Raw genomic sequence first — 19946 nt, 5'->3', positions numbered from 1 at the left:
CCAGTGATGGCATTGATGACTTTGTTAGACCCACAGCGGATGTTTTCAGTTACTAAAAAATGTCCTTACTCTGCACAATTTGCTCTCTGGAGGCACATTCTATCAAAAGAAACAGTTACCCTATTAGTGGATTGTCACATTGACCAATAACTACTTGGGAAAAAAAATCCACATTCTTAAACTTAACAGTAATTTAAGAGCATGATTCTGTCAATTATTAAACTACAGTACATCCAACTTGCTGAAATTGAACTGGAACATGTTAAAACACAAGTTGCATCTCAATAAGAACAAAGTGTAGTATTTGACATGTTATTTCACAGTAGAAAAGCATTTAACTACAATAGAAATAAACACATTACCAACAAAAACTTTTGTAATAGAAAAACTATCTGAAATGCTTGAACTGGACAGCTTTTGGCAATCAATTTAGGGAAGGATATGATCTATAATTGATTTAGAGGATTTACAATTGAACAGAGCATATATAAAACTGCAATTCATCTATACTTTTACCAGATTGCGATAATGTTTTACAACTGTGAAGAGTTACAAAATAAACCTTTGTTTTGCACATTGTAGTTCATTAGTTGACTGTGGCTAAAAAAGTGTTTATATAATGGTAATCACATGCTGGGATTTATGCTATTTTCTGAAAGTTAGCAAGTAATGATGTGGCAAAATATAGATTAGATCTGTTCTTGCTGGCATAGCATTAAATGGTGTAATGATTAAAGATAGAACCCAATCCTAGCAGTAAAAATAACATTAAACAGATGGCAAGTACTTCCTGTTAGAACATGTATATTGAAATGAAATCTCTAGCACATAAGATTATTAGTGATTTTTTAAAAATTTGTGATCCTGTCTCTTGAAGCCCCCCTTCTGTGAAATATGATGTACCTAAGAAATAGTTAATGCACAGAATGGCTTTTTTTATGAGTCATAGAGTGTGACTGTAATTTACTTTTCTTTCTTACAGTAAATGACGGCGCCAGGAAAACAACAATACAATTTTTTTAGCACATACATATTTTCTGTTGTCTCAGATTTCAGATTTTTATACAATCTAACCCAAAAATAGGATTTTCAATGCACGAAGGCGCCCTACTCAAAGTAGAAAAAGTGCTTTTGTGATGACAGTTTTGTTTTCACTAATCATGACACTGTGGTATACTCTGTAATGATTTATCACTGAGTAACTTATTACGTCAGACCAGTGCTTTGCTGCTATTAATATGAAAAATGTATTGTAGAGTCACAGAGTCAAACAGCATGGAAACATGCCCTTCGATCCAACTCATCTGTGCCGACCAGACATCCCAATCTGACCTAGTCCCATTTGCCTGCATATGGCCCATATTCCTCGAAATACTTTGTATTCATAGATCCATCCAGGTGCTTTTTAAATGTAATTGTACCAGCCTCCACAATTCCTCTGGCAGCTCATATCAGACATGCACCATCATCTGCATGAAAAATTTATTCCTCAGGTCCTTTTTAGATCTTTCCCCTCTCACCTTAAACCCAAGACCTCTGGTTTTGGACTCCCTACCCCAGGATAAGGAACTTGGCTATTCACCCTGTCCATGCCCCTCATGATTTTATAAACCTCAATAAAGTCAATTCGTGAAAGCACATGCAATGTCCTTCATACCACTGCAATATTTTCCTTCTAATTTCACCCTGCTATTATTTGATCACCATAAGCTATGTTTCATTTCGTTTTGTCAGTAAGGAAAGCAGCTGAATCTGTTTTTGGGCTAAAGGGATAAAAGAGAATGGAATGAAAGTAGGAACAGGGTCCTGAGTTGGAGAATCAGCCATGATCTTATTGAATGGTGGCATGGGCTTGAAGGGCAAAATGGCCTACTCCTATTTTCTATGTTTCTTTGAAGGAAATATGTTGCAAGCTTCTAAGTACTTGCACCAGAGACCAAAAAAAATAACACTTACAAAATGACTGCTTTTTTCTTCAAGAATTAATAGTTAAATGGACGTTAGAACTGTTTGTTTGAATGCTTTAAATCTCATTAAAATACAAGACATGAATAAGAATATTCAACACATCCATTAAGAAAACTTGCCACGAAGAATGTCAGGGCAATGTTACAAAACTGGCTTAACAAGGATGCAAAAGCTACAGATAATTATATCTTATTTAGGAAATAGAGGAGTAGTCTCTTCATACTGAAAATCACATGGTTGATGTGTTTAGCTCAACCATCTATCATTACGTTTTCAGCTTCTGCATTGATTATGTTAGCAGCACAGACTAAGATCCATAATCCACCAACATATATTCTGCTGTACTGTGGACGTGATCAATAATGTAGTAATGACTAAATGATATGTTTTCTGTGATGAAAATAAATTGGCCAGAACTTTGGTGATAACTCCCCTAACTCTTATTTAGAATAGTGCCTGCAATCATTTACATTCACCTGACTAAGCATACTGGACTGTGGTTTAACATCTCATCTGAAAGCTGACACCTCAGACAGTGAAGTACTCACCCAGTGGTGTCAGCCTTGGCTTTTATACACCAAAGCCCCAGAGTAGGCGTTGAATGCAGGACCTTGTGATTCAGGGGTAAGAGTAGTACCATCTGAGCCACAGCTTAATTGGACATTATATGCAAATAATTGTGCAGTATCATAAAGTGGTATCATTTGTTTGCTCCCTTTTGAAGAAAATAGGTCGCTGTCATACATGTCAGAACAGGAAAATCAACGTTTCGGGCCAAAACCCTTCTTCAGGGTTTCGGCCCGAAACATTGATTTTCCTCCTCCTTGGGTGCTGCCTGACCTGCTGTGCTTTTCCGGCTCCATGTTTATTGACTCTAGCTTCCAGCATCTGCGGTCCCTACTCTCTCTAAGCTGTAATACCTAGTTAGATGAGTCCAGACAAGTTTCCCAATGTTTCATGAGTTCCTCAGACAAAATAAAGCACAATTTTACCTTTAAGATGACCAAGAATGCATGAAATCTGTAAGTTACAAAAAAAAAGCCGTGAGTATTTATAGCTTGCTTTAAAAGACAGGGTGGCACAGTGGCTCAGTGGCTAGCACTGCTGCCTCACAGTGTTGGTGACCTGGGCTTGATTCCAGCCTCAGGCAACTGTCTAACATTCTCTTAACTTTCTTTATTACTTTCAGAACCTGCAAGTTAACTTTTGCAATTCATGCACAACATACCCAGATACCTCTGCATCTCTAGTCTCTTGCCATTTAGGTAACATGTTTCCACCCATAAAACATCTGCAAACTCCACTTCAATGAACTGTTTACTTACTGACCTAATCTTCCTGAAAACAAAAAAAAACTGGAAATTACAGCGGGTCAGGCAACATCTGTGGACAGTAAGCAAGCCAACGTTGTGTCTCGATGACTCTTCAACAGAGCTTATGTACAGATTCCAGCATCTGTAGTAATTTGCTCAAAGATAGTCTTCCTTTTGGCTTTGCATCAATTTTTCTTGTCCTTCCAGTTGTTGCTTCAGATTGGTCTACATTTCTATAAAAATTATAATAGTCATACATCACAACACTTCAGGCATATCCTCAGATACGACCATGAACTATGAAATTGTATAGCGCATTCAGCTCCTTTTTTTAAATTTTCCAATTTTTTTAAAAAGCTTTTTGTATTAAAAAAGATAAAAAGTAGTTTAATATAAAACAAAGAACTCCAGTTGTTGAAGATATGACACAAAACAGAAATTGCTGGAGGAACTCAGCATCCATGGAGAGAAAGCAGAGTTAACATTTCAGTCGTCAACTTTCTTTAAAGTTTGCGTTTAGAGTCACAGGGATGTACAGCACAGAAACAGATCCTTCGGTCAGACATGACCATGCCGACTAGATATCCTAAATAAATCTAGTCCCATTTGCCAGCACTTGGCTCATATCCCTCTTAAACCCTTCCTGTTCATATACCTGCCTTTTATACTTTAAAGCAGTGAGTTAGCTGCTTTCCTGCTGTGAGCTCTTCCACACAGTTTTCTCCAAAGTCAGCTATGAATTTCGCGGTTCATTAAGTTTTCTTAGATGTCTCTGATGTCCAGAAATACTTGAAATCAAAAGGCAGAACAGTCAGCCATGCAAATTCACTATTGGGTCAGACAGCAATGCAGGTTAATTTCTCCATTTGATTCATTTCCCATGTAGTCACTACCTTTGTTTGTCTTCCTTTCATTTAAAGTGCTGTTGTTTTGGTCTATTTTTTCCCCTGAAGTTCCAAAACAAAACAACAGCTTATAAAACAGTAATTACTGCTCCTAGAATTTGAGGAAATCAGCTCCAACACTGAAAACACCCCAAAGAGGAACAGATCTTATAGCTACAATTTTTCCCGTCCTCCATCATGGATTACCCCTTTCTCCAACAATTTCTGTTTTTGTTAAAGAAGTTATTTTGTTGCATAAGTATTGATGAAATTTGCATTTGAAATGTCACGCAGTTCTTAGCTAAACACGGATACAAGGATTTTAAAATAGGCACAAATAAAACTTTGTGTTATTGTTGCAAACCTAGCTTGTTTAAAGATGCCTTTGCGTAAGGTTTTATGCTTTCATTTATTTCTTCCAAAATAGACAATCTCACGTTTTCTCTCATTGCACTCCATTTGTTAAGTATTTTCCCTCTCCCACAACTTATCTATATTAGTCCGCAGCATCCTTATGGGCTCTTCACAAATGCTTTCATAAATCTCTATGTGTTGTCAGTAAGTGTAGATAATTCCTGCAGTCTTTTCATCCAAGTCACCTATATAAATTGTAAAAAAGTTGAAGCCACAGTACTGATCACTGTGGCACATCACTCATTGCATTATGCCAAAATGACCTACTTTTGCCCACATGTTCCTGCTGGGCAGTCAATCTTTTATTTGTTCCAATGTGCTACCCTGATAAACTTTATCTTCCACAATAATCTTTGATGTAGCACCTTATCAACACTTTCTGGAAACTTAAGTAGAATACATCAATCGGTTCCCCTTTATCTAGAGCACATGTTACTTTCTCAAATAACTCTAATAAATTGGTTAAACATGATTTCCTTTTCACAGAACCATGTTAACTCTGACTGATTATCTTTAATCTCACCAAGTGGCATGCTATAAGTCTTTGATCATAGCTTCTAACATTTTCTTTGAGAGATGTTAGGTGAACTGGCCCATAGTTTGCTACCTTCTACTTCCATCTCCCCACGTTTTTGAATAAAAAAGTTACATTCATCATTTTCCTATCTAATAGAATCTTCTCTGAAACAAGAGAATTTTGGGAAACCCTCAGTATTTTTCTCAGAGTTCTGCCAAAATGTTATCTTGGAATCTGTCTCACAAGGATCAAAGTGTGAGATGTTTGTTATTCCAAAACTATTGCGTTATGTATCCCATTTCGGTAAAAAGATCCATCCATTGTCTTTTGGTCGCAGTAATTAACTTTTTTAACTGTCTCAGCCATTTATGGTTTTCATTGTCAAATTATGATGAGTTAGGAAATGCTATTCCGGGAAATCAATGCCAGGGAGTTATATTTGTCCTTGGAAATGTTCATTGAATTTCACAGAAGACTCTTGTGATTTCTTAATGGACTAAATACAGTCTAGTCACAGTACCAGCTTAAAATCCATAGAGGTGTTCATGTGACCTTTGAGAGCTATTTTGTATCCATTTTGACTAATTTACAGAATATACAATATAATCAGACAGTGATGACAAGTAGTGGGAATTTCACAGCTTTGCAGGTTAAATTGTTTACTGTTTTGATGTTAAGCTATTTTGCAGGCTTTGAAACTTTGTGATATATTGCATATTATTTGTAGCAGACATTAGAAAAATCAAAGAGAAATTTGCAATTATATAACATGTTTTATGACTTATAGATGTCCCAGTAAAACAGCCAATAAAAGCGTTTTGAAATGTAGTCTTTGGAAACAGACAATCTGCAGGCAACAGTTTTAGGCTGTAATGTGCCCAAATCAGCTGCCTTAGAGATGTTGACTGGGAGATAAATATTAGCCAAGACATCCAGAGAGCTCCCTTGCTGTTCAGAACACTACGTGGAGATCTTTTATGACTACCTGAGTGGATGGGGGAAGAGTGATCCTGTGATGAAGAGTCATCTAGATTCGAAACCTTTATCTTGCTTTTTCTTCTTAACATAAGTGAGAAAGACAGCACTTATGAAGTGCATCACTGTACTGAAGTGTCAGCCTCAAAATGATACCATCAGTTATCTATGAAATTATGACTTGGAGGCAAGCACCACTGAGCAAAGAGGAAAATATTAGGATTAAGTAAATTGTCATTGTCAAAAATGAACCAAACTTCAAAAGCATTTAAATAAGAATAATTGTAAGCTATAGTTATGTATTGGCATGTATCAGATTATGCTTCATTTTTACACATAGATCAAGAATTATTACTCTGATAAATGGAAGTTGAGAAATCTGCAAATATAAACTGACTTATCTGAGACAAATTCTCTCAAATGCAGAAGAAATAGGTAGGTTTATTAATTTCAGAAATTGGAAGTGATAAAGTATATAACTGAAATTTCTATTGGATGTGAGGGTTTTTTGGTCATTGAATATTTTATCTTCTTGCACTTTAAAATCAAAGATAAAATTAAAGGCATGACTATCATGAGCAATGTAGTTTTCATGTGTTTGATGGTGAATTTGTTTACCATTGCTCAAAGTTCCTGATTAATTAGACCTGACTGTGGACTTGAAAGAAAATAAACAAATTGTAGAATTTGCAGGAAGCAAAGTGCTCCAAGCTTGGAACAGATATTTCAAAACACTGGAACTAAAATCTGTGGCATATATGGGAACTAATATGACAGCTCTGAAACATAATTGACAACAAGCACATAAATGTTCATAAGATAGCAGTTTACTTATGGCTTAAAAATGTCAACCATGCCAAATAAATTTTATGTACTACAAAATGGATGTGAGGTTGATTCCAATATTTTAAAAAAGTTACGCATCATTCTTTCACTTTTGTTAATCCATGATCTATGCACAGTTCGATTGGAACACTCTGTAGTTCAGTCTGTGCCAATACCATCGTGCAGTGGGTCCTGTTAATATTTAATCACATCTGACAGGATGCTTCATCTTTTTGGAGCTTGACAATACTGTTAATATTTTTGACAATTTTGCATGGAGTTAGAATCAGCCCTTGCTGTTTGGTGTATATCCCCCCTTCTCTATGGTGATTAATATAGAAAATATCTTGTTGAGCTTTAACTCCTTATTAATTAAGTCATCAGGTTTTTAAAGTGCAGTTGATTAACTCTGTTCTCCTTTCAAAGCTTGCTGTAAAATTTTATATCTAATGACCATTGTATCATAATTTTAACTGCAAAATTTTCTCATCTGCATTTCTAACGAAAACACATCTAACCCGTATCTATTGTGTCTTTGAAAAGCTGTATATACCCAGTGTTTCCTGTTCTAACTTCCACTGGCATGATTTCTGTATTTCAATTATCACTGATTTGATAGCCTTTTTTTTAATAGTACTTCATATCTTGCATTTTAATTAATTATTAGGCATCTGGACATTTTCTTAACTGTTAATCTACAGATCTGCAGATTTATGCAGTAATTCCCATTCCTGATAATCATGAGATACTGCAGAAAGAAGCTATACCTGACCATATTAAGAGTTTTTATAGAGTCAACAATATCTGGAGGTTCAGATACGATAGACCATTCCACAAAGGAATCAAGGACAAAGAAAACGAGTTCAAGGTATGCACCTTTATCTTATGTGAGTACAATAAGTAGGGATCCAAATATTTACTTTTGAGTCTAACTTGATGTTGATGAGAAGTAACATACAGTGCTGGAGAAACTCAGCAGATCTGGTCGCATCAGGTACTGTTGAGAACTGCAGTTCTGAAGAAGACCCATTGGACTTGAAATATTAAGTACATTTCTCTCTCCATGGTCAAACTAGCTGACTTTCTCCAAAGTTTGTGCCTTTGTTTTTGATCTCCAGCATCCACTGTGAACTGCTTTGTTTTTGATGAAAATTGGAGATTTTGAATAGGGGGCCTCCTTTCCTTTGAGATTGCGGGGCAAGTTTTCGTCCTCCTCATTGCATCAGTAATCAAACAAGCAGAAATGAAAATTCACACTAGTTTGATGGCACCATCCTGTTCCCTGGCCATTTTCCTGGAAGCAGAATCAAGGCCTGAAAAACTACCTCCACATATTTAGTGGGTAGCCAATCAAGGAGAGTGAATAATCTTTTAAGACCAATTATCAGAAGTCAACCAAGGGAGCAAATCCTCCAGTCAGACCTTGAACACCTCTGCAACTGCCTGCATACAGAAGCCCCTGTGAACAGATGCTGCTTTCATGATGGCAATTCTGGCACTTTGTTGAATCTTAAACGTTTAAAAATTTCTGGGAAACTTACCATAATGCCTCTTAGAAATGTGGCCGATGTGTGATTCCAGCCCTGGAAAACTGCTTTCTGGAAAATTAGTTTGGGCAATAAATGTGAACAGAGGCATTGGTGGTCACAAACCATGAAACAAAGTAACCAAGCAACGTCAACTCTCTCACTTAAGTGAAGTGGCAGGATGCTATAACCTCAGCTAGAAGCTCTGTCCATCGACCCTTGAGTTACAAGAGACCACCCATTGTCATAATTTGGATGGTGAGCCTGCCTGTTGTCCTTAATCAGACAATTCAGGAAAAATCATTACTGGATAGCTGGTTCCCACACAATGCAGTACTGAGAAGCCAATTTGATACTTATTCCTGCTCCCAAAAGTTGTCATTGAGTTTGAATTCTGAGCTTAATTACTTCATTACATTTTCAGTTAATTAGGTGTGAAAATGCTAAGACTAAGACTTTTTTTAAAAAAGTTGTTGATACCAAGGAGTCTTAATTAATACATACAGAGTGGGTTTTACCAAGGATTTCAAAACACTTAATTATTTCCTTCTCTCTTGTTATTTTTGTCAGAGTCTGTGGGTTGAGCGAACCACTTTGACATTGGTTCAGAGTTTACCAGGTATCTCCCGCTGGTTTGAGGTGGATAGACGGGAAGTGGTGAGTTCAAGCAGTCAGTTGTAAATTTCACAAATGTAAAAAGTGCTGTGATGTGTCATTTTGTACTAAGTTTAGGCTACAGCATTTTGTTAAAAACAACAAAGTAAGCAGAAAAAAATGCTATTAGAAGGTTCCTCAGATAATCAGTTTATATTCTTGAAAAAGAGTCTGATTTTCATCAGGAATCTCTTTCTAGGTTGAAATGAGTCCTCTCGAAAATGCAATTGAGGTGCTGGAGAACAAGAACCAACAACTGCGAACTCTAATCACACAGTGTCAGTCAAGACAGATGCAGAATATCAATCCCCTCACCATGTGTCTCAATGGTGTCATTGATGCAGCTGTTAATGGAGGACTTGCCAGATACCAAGAGGTAAGCTAGAGTAGTGATTGTCAAATATTTGCATCTTACATGTCACCAAACATTTTGTCAAAAAAATCCCTCGTCTCACTCTGATAAAAACAAAACATAACTTTTTCTCAGGAGTATTCACATGCATTTTGGTATTGCATTAATGATGAAAGGACATAAGTTATTGTGAATATTTTTCTGAGAATAAGTTTAAGGCTGAATTGTAAAAATAAAATCAGATAATGTTTCAGTTGCTAGTGAGAAGCCTGGGATTATATTTCATTGACAAGCATGTCAGTTCCTGGGGTCCCACCACTGCAGCACGTTCCAGCGGCTGAGGAATACTGAGCGAAGAAGGATGTGAGGATGGGGCTGGGGTTTAGGTGAGAGACGGAAACAGTTGAAGGAAATATTTAGCAGGATTTAAAACACTATCTCCCCTGCTGCCTTCGGTCACTGAGAAATGATCCAGTGGCGAATTTAGAAATGCGTTACTCGCTTTTTTTTGTTCTGGCCACCCTATCAATTCAAATATAAAAAAACAGCCAGAAGGAATTTGTATCTCTGGATTTATTTGTAAAGTTCAAATTTCAGCTGATGGCAATGCTGGACAAGTCAAATTCAGAGTGGAGCCTGAGTGATGGACCAAATTTTTTTTTGTATTTGGTTGCCATAGTGGTTAGCCATTGAATATATTCACACCAGGCTGCAAATGTATTTTTTGAAAACTAACATAAAATTATTACACAAAAGGAAAGAAGACAAAGCTATATTGTATAAGATGATTTCTAGGATTTTTTTTACAGCAATATCCCTTACAACACTTGATTCCAGTGAAAAGTATCACTTCTATATTCAGTTTAATATTTCTTCTTTAACTGAAGAGGTCATAAGTATTTCATTTTGGGGAGTTATTGCATATTTACCAGATGTGCTTCTCTACATTTCTCCCAGAGACGCATGAACAGGCTATTTCATTCACTATTTATCAATGAACTGTAAGGAAAGCTCAAAACCTTTTACCAATCCTATCTACTTGGTCTGCTAAAACAGTTTAAATCCTCCTTCACCCTCTGCTTTCAGACTGCCATAAAAATGCCCTTCGGTTAATATGGATCTTTTCTTCTTCTGAACCGAACCTATTTATGACCTCTGGCGTCTCCTTTTTTGGGTCTTATAAAGCTGACCTTTGTGACTACTTCAGGTACTTACCAGGCATCTTGTCTGGTCATTTCGCTTAAGTAATATGATTTGTTGAAACACTGTTTTGAACTCACTGTTCAAAATTACTTTCTGACCTTTTTTTCTTCAAAAGTAAATCACCTTCATAGAGCTAACACTAAAAACTTGTTTACCTTCACTTTGGAATACAAGAATGCAAAATAGTAATAATATATTGTAAACCTTCATCATGCTGAGCAAAAATGTATGACGAGACAAATATTGGATGTGATGAAAGATCAGACTGCTAAGAGTGACCATTTCAGAGATTTGTCTTAACAAATTTCAGGAGTAAGTATTTCCAAACCACACTTTTCTATTATCCTGTCAGCACCAGAATTCTATGTGAACACAGCAGGCCAAGCAGCATCAGAGGAGCAGGAAGGCTGACGTTTCGGGCCTAGATCCTCCTTCAGAAAAAAATTTCTGAAGATGGATCTAGGCCCGAAACGCCAGCTTTCCTGCTCCTCTGATGCTGCTTGGCCTGCAGTGTTCATCCAGCTCTACACCTTGTTCTCTCAGATTCTCCAGAACCTGCAGTTCCTACTATCCCAGAATTATATGTTCTGTGATTCTAACCCCACTATGCCATTAGCTTGCCTTGTGAGCCAAAATTTTTTAAAAATGCACACACAGTAAGTACAATGACAGGCGCTAAATCCAACTGAAACTTCTGTCATCCTTCTTCATTTGATTCCTAGCATCGCCCACCATTCACTTTTCCCTCATTTGCTTATCTGGCTTCCCCATGTGTGTATTTATATATTTACTACGTGCCTCAACCATTCCCTGTAATAGAATGTTCCTCATTCTCACTCCTATCTGGGTAAAAGTGTATTTTCAAGTTCCCTACTTGATGTCTTATGACGTCTTGTGTTGAAGGCTTATAGCTTTGCTATCTTATGTAACTATTTTTATTAAATTTCTCATAGTTTTGGAGAATTATTTGATGTCATCCTTCAAACATCTCTTTAAGAGAAAGTCACCCAGCTTTTTCATTTCATTCTGATGTAAAACTGCACATTTAGGGTAGCCTCTTCAATACCTCCTTTTCTTTCTTTGACATGGCGACCAGAAGAGTGCACCACTCTGGCCAATATAGCCTGTACAAGGTTTAGTACAAGTTTAACGTAACATTCCTACTTTAGAGTTCTCGCCCACCACAAAGGAACCATTACAGCTTAATTTGACTTAAAGTCTTTTGTTAACGTTCATAGGATATGGGCGTTGCTGGCTAGCCAGCATTTACTGTCCATTTTAATTTTCCATGAGAAGTGAGTAGTGAGCTGCTTTGTAAACTGCTGCAGTCACAATCATATGTTCTTTTGCGAAAAGTGCACTGGCAGCCTTGTGTGAATATGCTCAATGACTGACCACCATAGTAACCAAATAACAAACATGAAACTTATTTGGTGTGTATACTTTGCACCAATCTTCATAGTGGAGGAGATAAATCTGATCACTATCACTAGAGAAAACATAAAAAAGAAACAAATGGAACTGATGGCCAATAAGTCCCCTGGACATGATGAGATGCACCCTAGGATATTCAAAGTACCTACAGAAATAATGGATGCACTGAGCATCATCTTCCAAAGATGCCTTAGACTCTCAAAGTCCCAGAGGATTGGAAAAATTCCATCTTTATTTAGAAAGGAGAGACAAAACAAAAGGCAGTTATAGTCCAGTTGGCTTAATGTTTGTTATTGGAAAAGTGTTAGATTCCATTATGAAAGATACAACAGCAGACTGTTTAGAAATACTTAACATGTTTGACGTTGACAGAATGCAGAGCTGGGCTGAGAAATGGCAGATGGAGTTCACCCTGGGTAAATGCAAAGTGATGCATTTTGGAAGGTCGAACTTAAATGCTGAATATAGGATTAAAGGCAGGATTCTCGGCAGTGTGCAGGAACAGTGGGATCTTGGTGTTCAAGTGCATAGCTCCCTCAAAGTTGCCACCCGGGTGGATAAGGTTGTTAAGAAAGCATATGGTGTTTTGGCTTTCATTAACAAGGGGATTGAGTTTAAGAGCCGTGAGGTTATGCTGCAGCTCTACAAAACTCTGGTGAGACCACACTTGTGAATATTGCGTCCAGTTCTGGTCGCCCTATTATAGGAAAGATGTGGAGGCTTTGGAGAGGGTGCAAAGGAGGTTTACCAGGATGCTGCCTTGACTGGAGGGCTTGTCATACGAGGAGAGGTTGACTGAGCTCGGACTTTTCTCACTGGAGAGAAGGAGGAAGAGAGGTGACCTGATCGAGGTGTACAAGGTAATGAGAGGCACGGATAGAGTCGATAGCCAGAGACTTTTCCCCAGGGCAGGATTGACTGCCACGAGGGGTCATAGTTTGAAGGTGTTAGGAGGAAGGTATAGAGGAGATATCAGGGGGAGGTTCTTCAGCCAGAGAGTTGTGAGCGCATGGAATAGTTTGCCAGTGGTAGTCGTGGAAGCGGAGTCATTAGTGACATTTAAGTGACTGCTGGGCATGCACATGGACAGCATTGAATTGAGGGGAATGTAGATTAGGTTATTTTATGTTTGGATTAGGAATATTCCACGGCACAACATTGTGGGCTGAAGGGCCTGTATTGTGCTGTACTTTTGTATGTTCTATGCTCTGATGGAATGATGGCAATTTTACCTTTGGAGATCAGTTAGCTTAGTTTCCTAGTTTCTGATGCAGAGAGATGCCAACAGTGCAAGTTCAAATTCCACACTACGTGAAGTGTTTCTCTCATGAAGGACTTTCCTCAGCCTTCCCCCTTCACCTGAGGTGTGGTGACCCTTGGGTTAATACAGCAGTTAGTGAGACAGTAGCGCTATGGTCTGGTAAGACAATGGTACTTTTTCCTTTTGTAATCTTCCAAAACTTCCTAGAAAGTGAATGTGTGTCATCCACAAACGTGTTGACTCTAAAAATAGGTGGAATGGCAATTGCTGAGAGTGACACAGTCTACAGAGGGATAGACACAGGTTAAGTGAGTAGGGAAAAACTTGCAAGATAGAACGTAATAGAAGAGCTGAATATTATTTAACTGGAGAAAAACTGCAGAAAGCTGCAGCACAGAGGGATTTGGAGTGCTCATGCAATAATCACAAAATGCTAGCATCTGAGTTCAGCTGACAATCAGGAAGGCAAATGGAATATTGGCCTTTATTTCAAATGGAATGTAGTTCAAAACTATACAATGCACACATTGGTCCACGTCTTTGATATTGGCATTAGTTTGGTCCCCTTATTCAAGGAGAGATGTATGGACACTGGAAGCAGTCCAGAGAATATTCACTAAATTGATGGCTAGTATGAAGGGATTTTCTTCTCAGGATAGGTTGAGAAGGCTGGGCTTGCATTAATTTGAGAATGAAAGTATTTTTTAAGAGTGCTTGACAGAGAGGATGCAGAGATATTGTTTCCATTTGTGGGAAATCCAGGACCAGAGGGCATAATCTAAGATGAAGAAGTCACCCATTTAAGACAGAGACATGGAGAATTTTTTTTCTGAGCCTTGTGACTTTGTATAGTTCTTTACAGGAGAGAGATCTTGAGACTGGGTCATTAAATATGTTCAAGGCAGAGAAAGATATTTTATCATTAAGGAAATTAAGGTTTATGGGGATAACGCAGGAAAGTGGAGTAGAGGATTGTCATCAGACCAGCCATGATCCCATTGAATGGTATAATGATCCGATGGACTGAATGGCCTCTTCTGTCCTATCTCTTATGGTCTTAAAGTTTTCTGAAAATGATACTTTTTGTCTTCCCATGACTTTATATGTTTGCAATGAATCTAGTTATGGTAAATAAAGAACATTTCTCCAGTTTAAAATGGCAAGGCTGTGTCATCCACTTTGGTCATTTTATATTTTATTAGCAATGTGTTGGGAGTTCATCATTTTCTTTTGGCCCCTCCCTTTTGCAACTATCCAAATTTCTGAATTTATCATTAAAAGTGAAATGTACTAAAGGCAATCGAGCAGCTGGTAGTAGTTACTCATAGTGTAAATATCTCTGCCTTTGTGCGTTGTATTTGGGACCATCCCTCATTATTATGGATTATGCAAGTGTCATTCATATGGGTATTATGGCATTTTCATTGTAAATTAATGTTATCTGTAAACTGCATCCACAAGGGCAATAGCTAAGCATTCCTTGAAATTGAAAGCAAAATTGCAACAGCAAATTTACTACTGACTTTGTTGATACTACAACTATGACAACTTGCAGTTAAAAAGCTTCTTAGACCTGTTCGTACACAAAGTTAAACTTACTGAGCCACAGAGAGGAATATTAGGAGAAGTGGGCAAAAAGCCAGTCAAAGAACTAGACCTTAAAGGAAGAAAGTGAGTAAGCAGATGAAAATGTTTATGCAGTGAATTCCAGAACTTTGGATTTGTGCTACAGAAGGCACAGCTGCCAATGATGGAGCCAAGACAATTCGAGATTGACAAGAGGTCAGGTTTGAAGAAACACAAAGATCTCTGAGGGTTCTATGCGAGGGATGCAAAGCCATAAATTGATATGAACAGGAATGCTAATTTGAAACTGAAATATTACCAAATGGGAGTTGATATAAATTAGATTGTGCGGGCCTCCTCTCAGATTCCATTGTTAACCCCATCAATATATCCTCCAATTCCTTTCTCCATTGTGTTTAACTAGCTTCATCCAATGCATCATCCTCTGGCACTTCCACCACCTACAATCCGACCCCACTACCAAAGACATTTTTCCCTCCCCACCCTTACCTGCTTTCCAGACGGACTACTCTCTCCGTGACTCCCTTGTCCGCTCCACACTCCCCTCCAGCCCCACCACACCCAGTACTTTCCCCTGCAGTCGCAGGAAGTGCTACACCTGCCCCCACACCTCCCCCCTCACCCCCATCCCAGGCTTCAAGAAGACTTTCCACATCAAGCAAATGTTTACCTGAACATCTGCTAATGTGGTATACTGTATCCGCTGTTCCCGATGTGGCCACCTCTACATTGGGGAAACCAAGTTGAGGCCTCGAGACCACTTTGCAGAACACCTACACTCCATTTGTGACAAACGACTGCACCTCCCAGTCACGAACTATTTCAGCTCCCCCTCACACTCCTTGGACGACATGTCCATCCTGGGCCTCCTGCATTGCCGCAAAGATGCCACCCGAATGTTGCAGGAACAGCACCTCATATTTCGCTTGGGAACCCTGCAGCCCATTAGTATCAATGTGGATTTCACAAACTTCAAAATCTCCCCTGTCCCGACTGCATACCAAAACCAGCCCAACTTGTCACCGTCTCTGTAACCTGTCCGTTCTTCCTCCCACCTATCCCCTCCACCCATCTCAAGCCCCACTCCCACCTCCTACCTACCTGCTTCATCCAGCCTCCTTGACCTGTCCATCCTCCCTGGACTGACCTATCCCCACCCTAACTCCCCACCTACACTCATCTTTACTGGTTCCATCCCCGCCTCTTTGACCTGTCTGTCTCCTCTCCACCTATCTTCTCCTCTATCCATCTTCCATCTGCCTTCCCCCCCCTCTCTATTTATTTCAGTATCCCCTCCCCCATTTCTGGAGAAGGGTCCAGACCCAAAATGTCAGCTTTCCTGCTCCTCTGATGATGCTTGGCCTGCAATGTTCATCCAGCTCGACACCTTGTTATTTCAGTTTAAATGCATCTTTGCTATTTGCTCCTGCTACTCTCTGGATAAAGACGTTACTCTTGAATTTCCTATTGAATTTGTTCATCACCTCCTTCTCTAATGGTCAATCCACAAATGACTACATTATTTCTACACCTGCCTTATCAAACTCCTCACAATTTAAAGACCTTTATCATTTCAATCCTTAATCCTTTTATGAGATTAAAGGCTTAGCCTGTTTAATCTTTCCTGAAAAGCAAAACCTCTCAATTCTGGTGTCATCCCATCTTTGCATTCAGCTCCAGTGTCCCTGTAGAGATAGTAAGAACAGCCGACGCTGAAGTCTGAGATAACACAGTGTGGAGCTGGAGGAACACAGCAGACCAGGCAGCATCAGAGGAGGAAAGCTGGCATTTCGGGTCAGGACCCTTCTTCAGGCCCTTTTTCTGAAGAAGGGTCCCAACCCAAAACGTCAGCTTCCCTCGTCCTCTGATGCTGCCTGGTCTTCTGTGTTCCTGCAGCTGCACACTGTGTTATCCCAGTGTCACTGTCTCCCTTTTATATTATGGAGACCATTTTAAACAATATTTCCAAGTGTGGAATCACTGAGCTTTTGTGCAACCTTAGCCTATTTTCTCTCTTCTAAAAAAAAAATCCATCCCTCTCAAAAGGAACCCAGATGGTCTATTGTGCAGAAGGGCCTTTTTCCATGCTGTAAAATCTCTAACTCTAGGTAGCTAAATATTTGTGATAGAAAAGACAAGTGGTGTGTCATTTGTTGAACTCGTTTCCTTCTAAAATATAAGAATCAGTGTTCTAGCTACCTGCCACTCCTTTGACTCAGTTCTTATTAATGATGATTTTTTTTTTCTGTACCTGTATTGGGGCCCATTCATCTGTTCCCTGGCATTATTTAATGTGAATTGCTGTTATCTATCCAGACTGGGGCTTGATCCACTTGTTTTGATTGTTTTATTAAAGTAATTGCCCCATCAAGGGCCAAAGGGCCCATTCCTGTGCTGAACAGTTCTGTATTATTTCTGTCACCCTGCCCTGGTGAATATGGTATGAACACCCTACCTGGGTAAGAATTAGGATCTAGGCAAGAATTTTGTTAGTTTTCTAATATTTGTGCTGAGGAAGGAAAATGTAGTGATCAGCAAGTACAGCAGTGCAATAATCGAAAGATGACAAAATCATGGATTAAGATTTTTTATAATCAGCCTGTTCAAGAATATTTTTAACAAATTTCTGGAGCACGTGGGACTTGGACACAAGCCTCCTAGGTCAGACATAAGGACATTATCACCAGGCCACAATAAGCTGAGAAAATGCCAAACAGTTCATGAGTTAAATGCTCAATAATATGAAGAGTTAATTGCTTGATGCCTAATACACTGTTGTTCTTAACTTATAGAGGACAAGTTCAGATTTGAATTTTGTACTTGCTGGCTTCTCTTGTCAGAAGGATGACTGAAAAATAAGCTCCCTACCAGTGAAGGGGAGACTTATTTAGAGAGTGTGTTATTCTTAGCATTAGGTATCTGCAAAGCATGAATAACTGGTAATGATCTAGGAAGATGTTGTTACATGCTCTCGATCCAGAAGTGCTGTGTGATGTTGAGGAGGGTTTAAAAAAAGGGAGAAAGCTGGTTCAGTTTGTTACTAAATAGATCAAAATAGCCCATGATCTTGGATTAAATTCAGTCAGGGCAGTCTTTTAGATGTTATAGCTGGTCTTCTCCAAACTGCTTCAGTATATGTTTGTCATGCTAAGAAATCCAAGGTGAGGGCAGATTCAAGCTCTAGTATGAAGCTCCTACAGTCTAGGTGCACATGTGAAGGATGGCTTGTTTGGGAAGTAAGAGTGAATGTAACACCTGTTAATCATAGTCTGATAGCGTTTCATGAGGGGAGAAAATTAGGGGCGACAAGAGAGAAAGTAGTTTTCTTGGTTAAAAATGCCAATTGTTTATTTTTAAAAGAAGATTCAGAATTACAGACAGATTTGACCTTCTAACCCCACCGCCTGCCCATAATTACAGGTTGTTATAATCCCAAACATTCTTCAAGTGCATAATTGTACCTAATTTGCATAATATGTTTTCTTGTGTTTCTTTGCGGGTGATAATCCCTGCATTTTAAATGGTTCCATTTTTAATTCTGACAAATTTCTTGGCAACTTGACAGTTTTGTTTAATTTTGCATAGCTGTAAATGTTTTTTGAGGCACTTTACAAAATCAAAAAACGGGTCGAGAAAGGATAAAATAACTGCAAGAAAATAGCTTGGAGAAATGACTTTTCTTTTGTGTTGTAGGCATTCTTTGTGAAGGACTACATTCTCAACCACCCTGAGGATGGAGAGAAAATCTCTCGTCTGAGGGAACTAATGTTTGAACAGGTAATGTTTATGCAGATCCCCAAAGTGCAAAAGACTCTTTAGCACTAGATCAGAGATTTGTATTATATCCAAAGGATAATGCAAGTGACTTATATGTTGGCAAGAAACAAATCACAAGGTAGATGAGGGAAGTTATTAAACCAACATCTCTCTCAATTCAAATTGAAATCCTGCATCTCCATGACTCTCATCAATGAGGAGAAGGCCTTTTCCTTCTTATGTACCTGGAAGATCACTCTAAACATTAAACACTGCATGTGTGAAGATGTTTTTCTTGATATCTGTTACAAGTTATTCTTTTACCCATGCACTTTGGTCTAGTATCTGAGAGTACTTTATAGTACTGTAACTTTACCTTGTGCCTATTTAATAAATTTTATAAGCCTTTCAAAACAGTTGAGATAACAGATCATTGGCTTCTCCATTGCTTACCCTGTGTGCTAAATGGCTATAAGCTCTTAGACCATCCTTCCCAACCATTTGCTGAGAAACAGAAAAACACAAGAAGCATGTGTTGTCCAATTTTGGGGAAGTGGAAGGTGGTGGAAATATAAAGTGCCTCCCTGATGAAATCTCTCAAATGGTGAGAGACCTATGATTCATCTCCTAGCATAATTATTTTCAAAGTGTTTGCAGACACCAGCAATCCATTGATAATTATGACTGCGCATGCTCACCTCTGATCTTTTTCATCCTGTACATGGGAGATAAAACAAATCTGAGCTTGAGAAGATTCCTTTTGTTTGATTCTACCCCACCCTTCTTATTGTGGCATAATGATGTGCATGTAAATCATTTTCTATCTGATGACATGACACTGATCTCAGTGTGAGAGAAGATGGTGATCGAGAATGAGTATTGTGAAGAGAGAGATCTTTGATGCTATCGAGCTATATTTGGAAGTCTATTATGTACAGATGGATGGTCTGTGTTTTCAGCTTCTGCAGCATTACCTGAACCCATGGATGGATTTTATAAGGGGCAGATCACCTGAACCTCCAGTCTAAAAGACAGTTGGTACTCAGCCAACTCGCAATCTGGATGTCCCACATCAATAATACCCTGAGGGTGGCATAAATTGGATCGGAGTGTTCCTTAGGGACTGAAAGTCCTGCCCTAGAGAAATCCCAGCCCATGAGATTGGCTGGCATCTCTGTATTCCTAAGTATACCAGAAAAGAGTTGTGACCACTTCTGGGATTAGAAGCAGTCCTATGGAAGGAGTGAAGACGGATACCAGACCTGAATAACAGCCAA

At 38.7% G+C, this 19946-nt stretch overlaps 1 protein-coding gene across 12 annotated transcripts in view; it reads left to right on the top strand.

Annotated features, from left to right (window-relative positions):
* dock4 (dedicator of cytokinesis 4) overlaps nt 1–19946 on the top strand; it is a 402360-nt gene that overhangs the window by 325496 nt on the left and 56918 nt on the right. For all 12 annotated transcript variants that reach the window (XM_048548410.2, XM_048548411.2, XM_048548409.2 and 9 more), the window contains 4 exons: nt 7598–7764; nt 8993–9079; nt 9276–9452; nt 18607–18690. In XM_048548410.2, the coding sequence (XP_048404367.1) occupies nt 7598–7764; nt 8993–9079; nt 9276–9452; nt 18607–18690 (515 nt within the window). The remainder of the gene's footprint in view (nt 1–7597; nt 7765–8992; nt 9080–9275; nt 9453–18606; nt 18691–19946) is intronic.

Source organism: Stegostoma tigrinum, chromosome 18 (genome assembly GCF_030684315.1).
Source record: "Stegostoma tigrinum isolate sSteTig4 chromosome 18, sSteTig4.hap1, whole genome shotgun sequence".
Taxonomy (NCBI): domain Eukaryota; kingdom Metazoa; phylum Chordata; class Chondrichthyes; order Orectolobiformes; family Stegostomatidae; genus Stegostoma; species Stegostoma tigrinum.
This window is presented reverse-complemented; position numbering and strand designations above follow the sequence as displayed.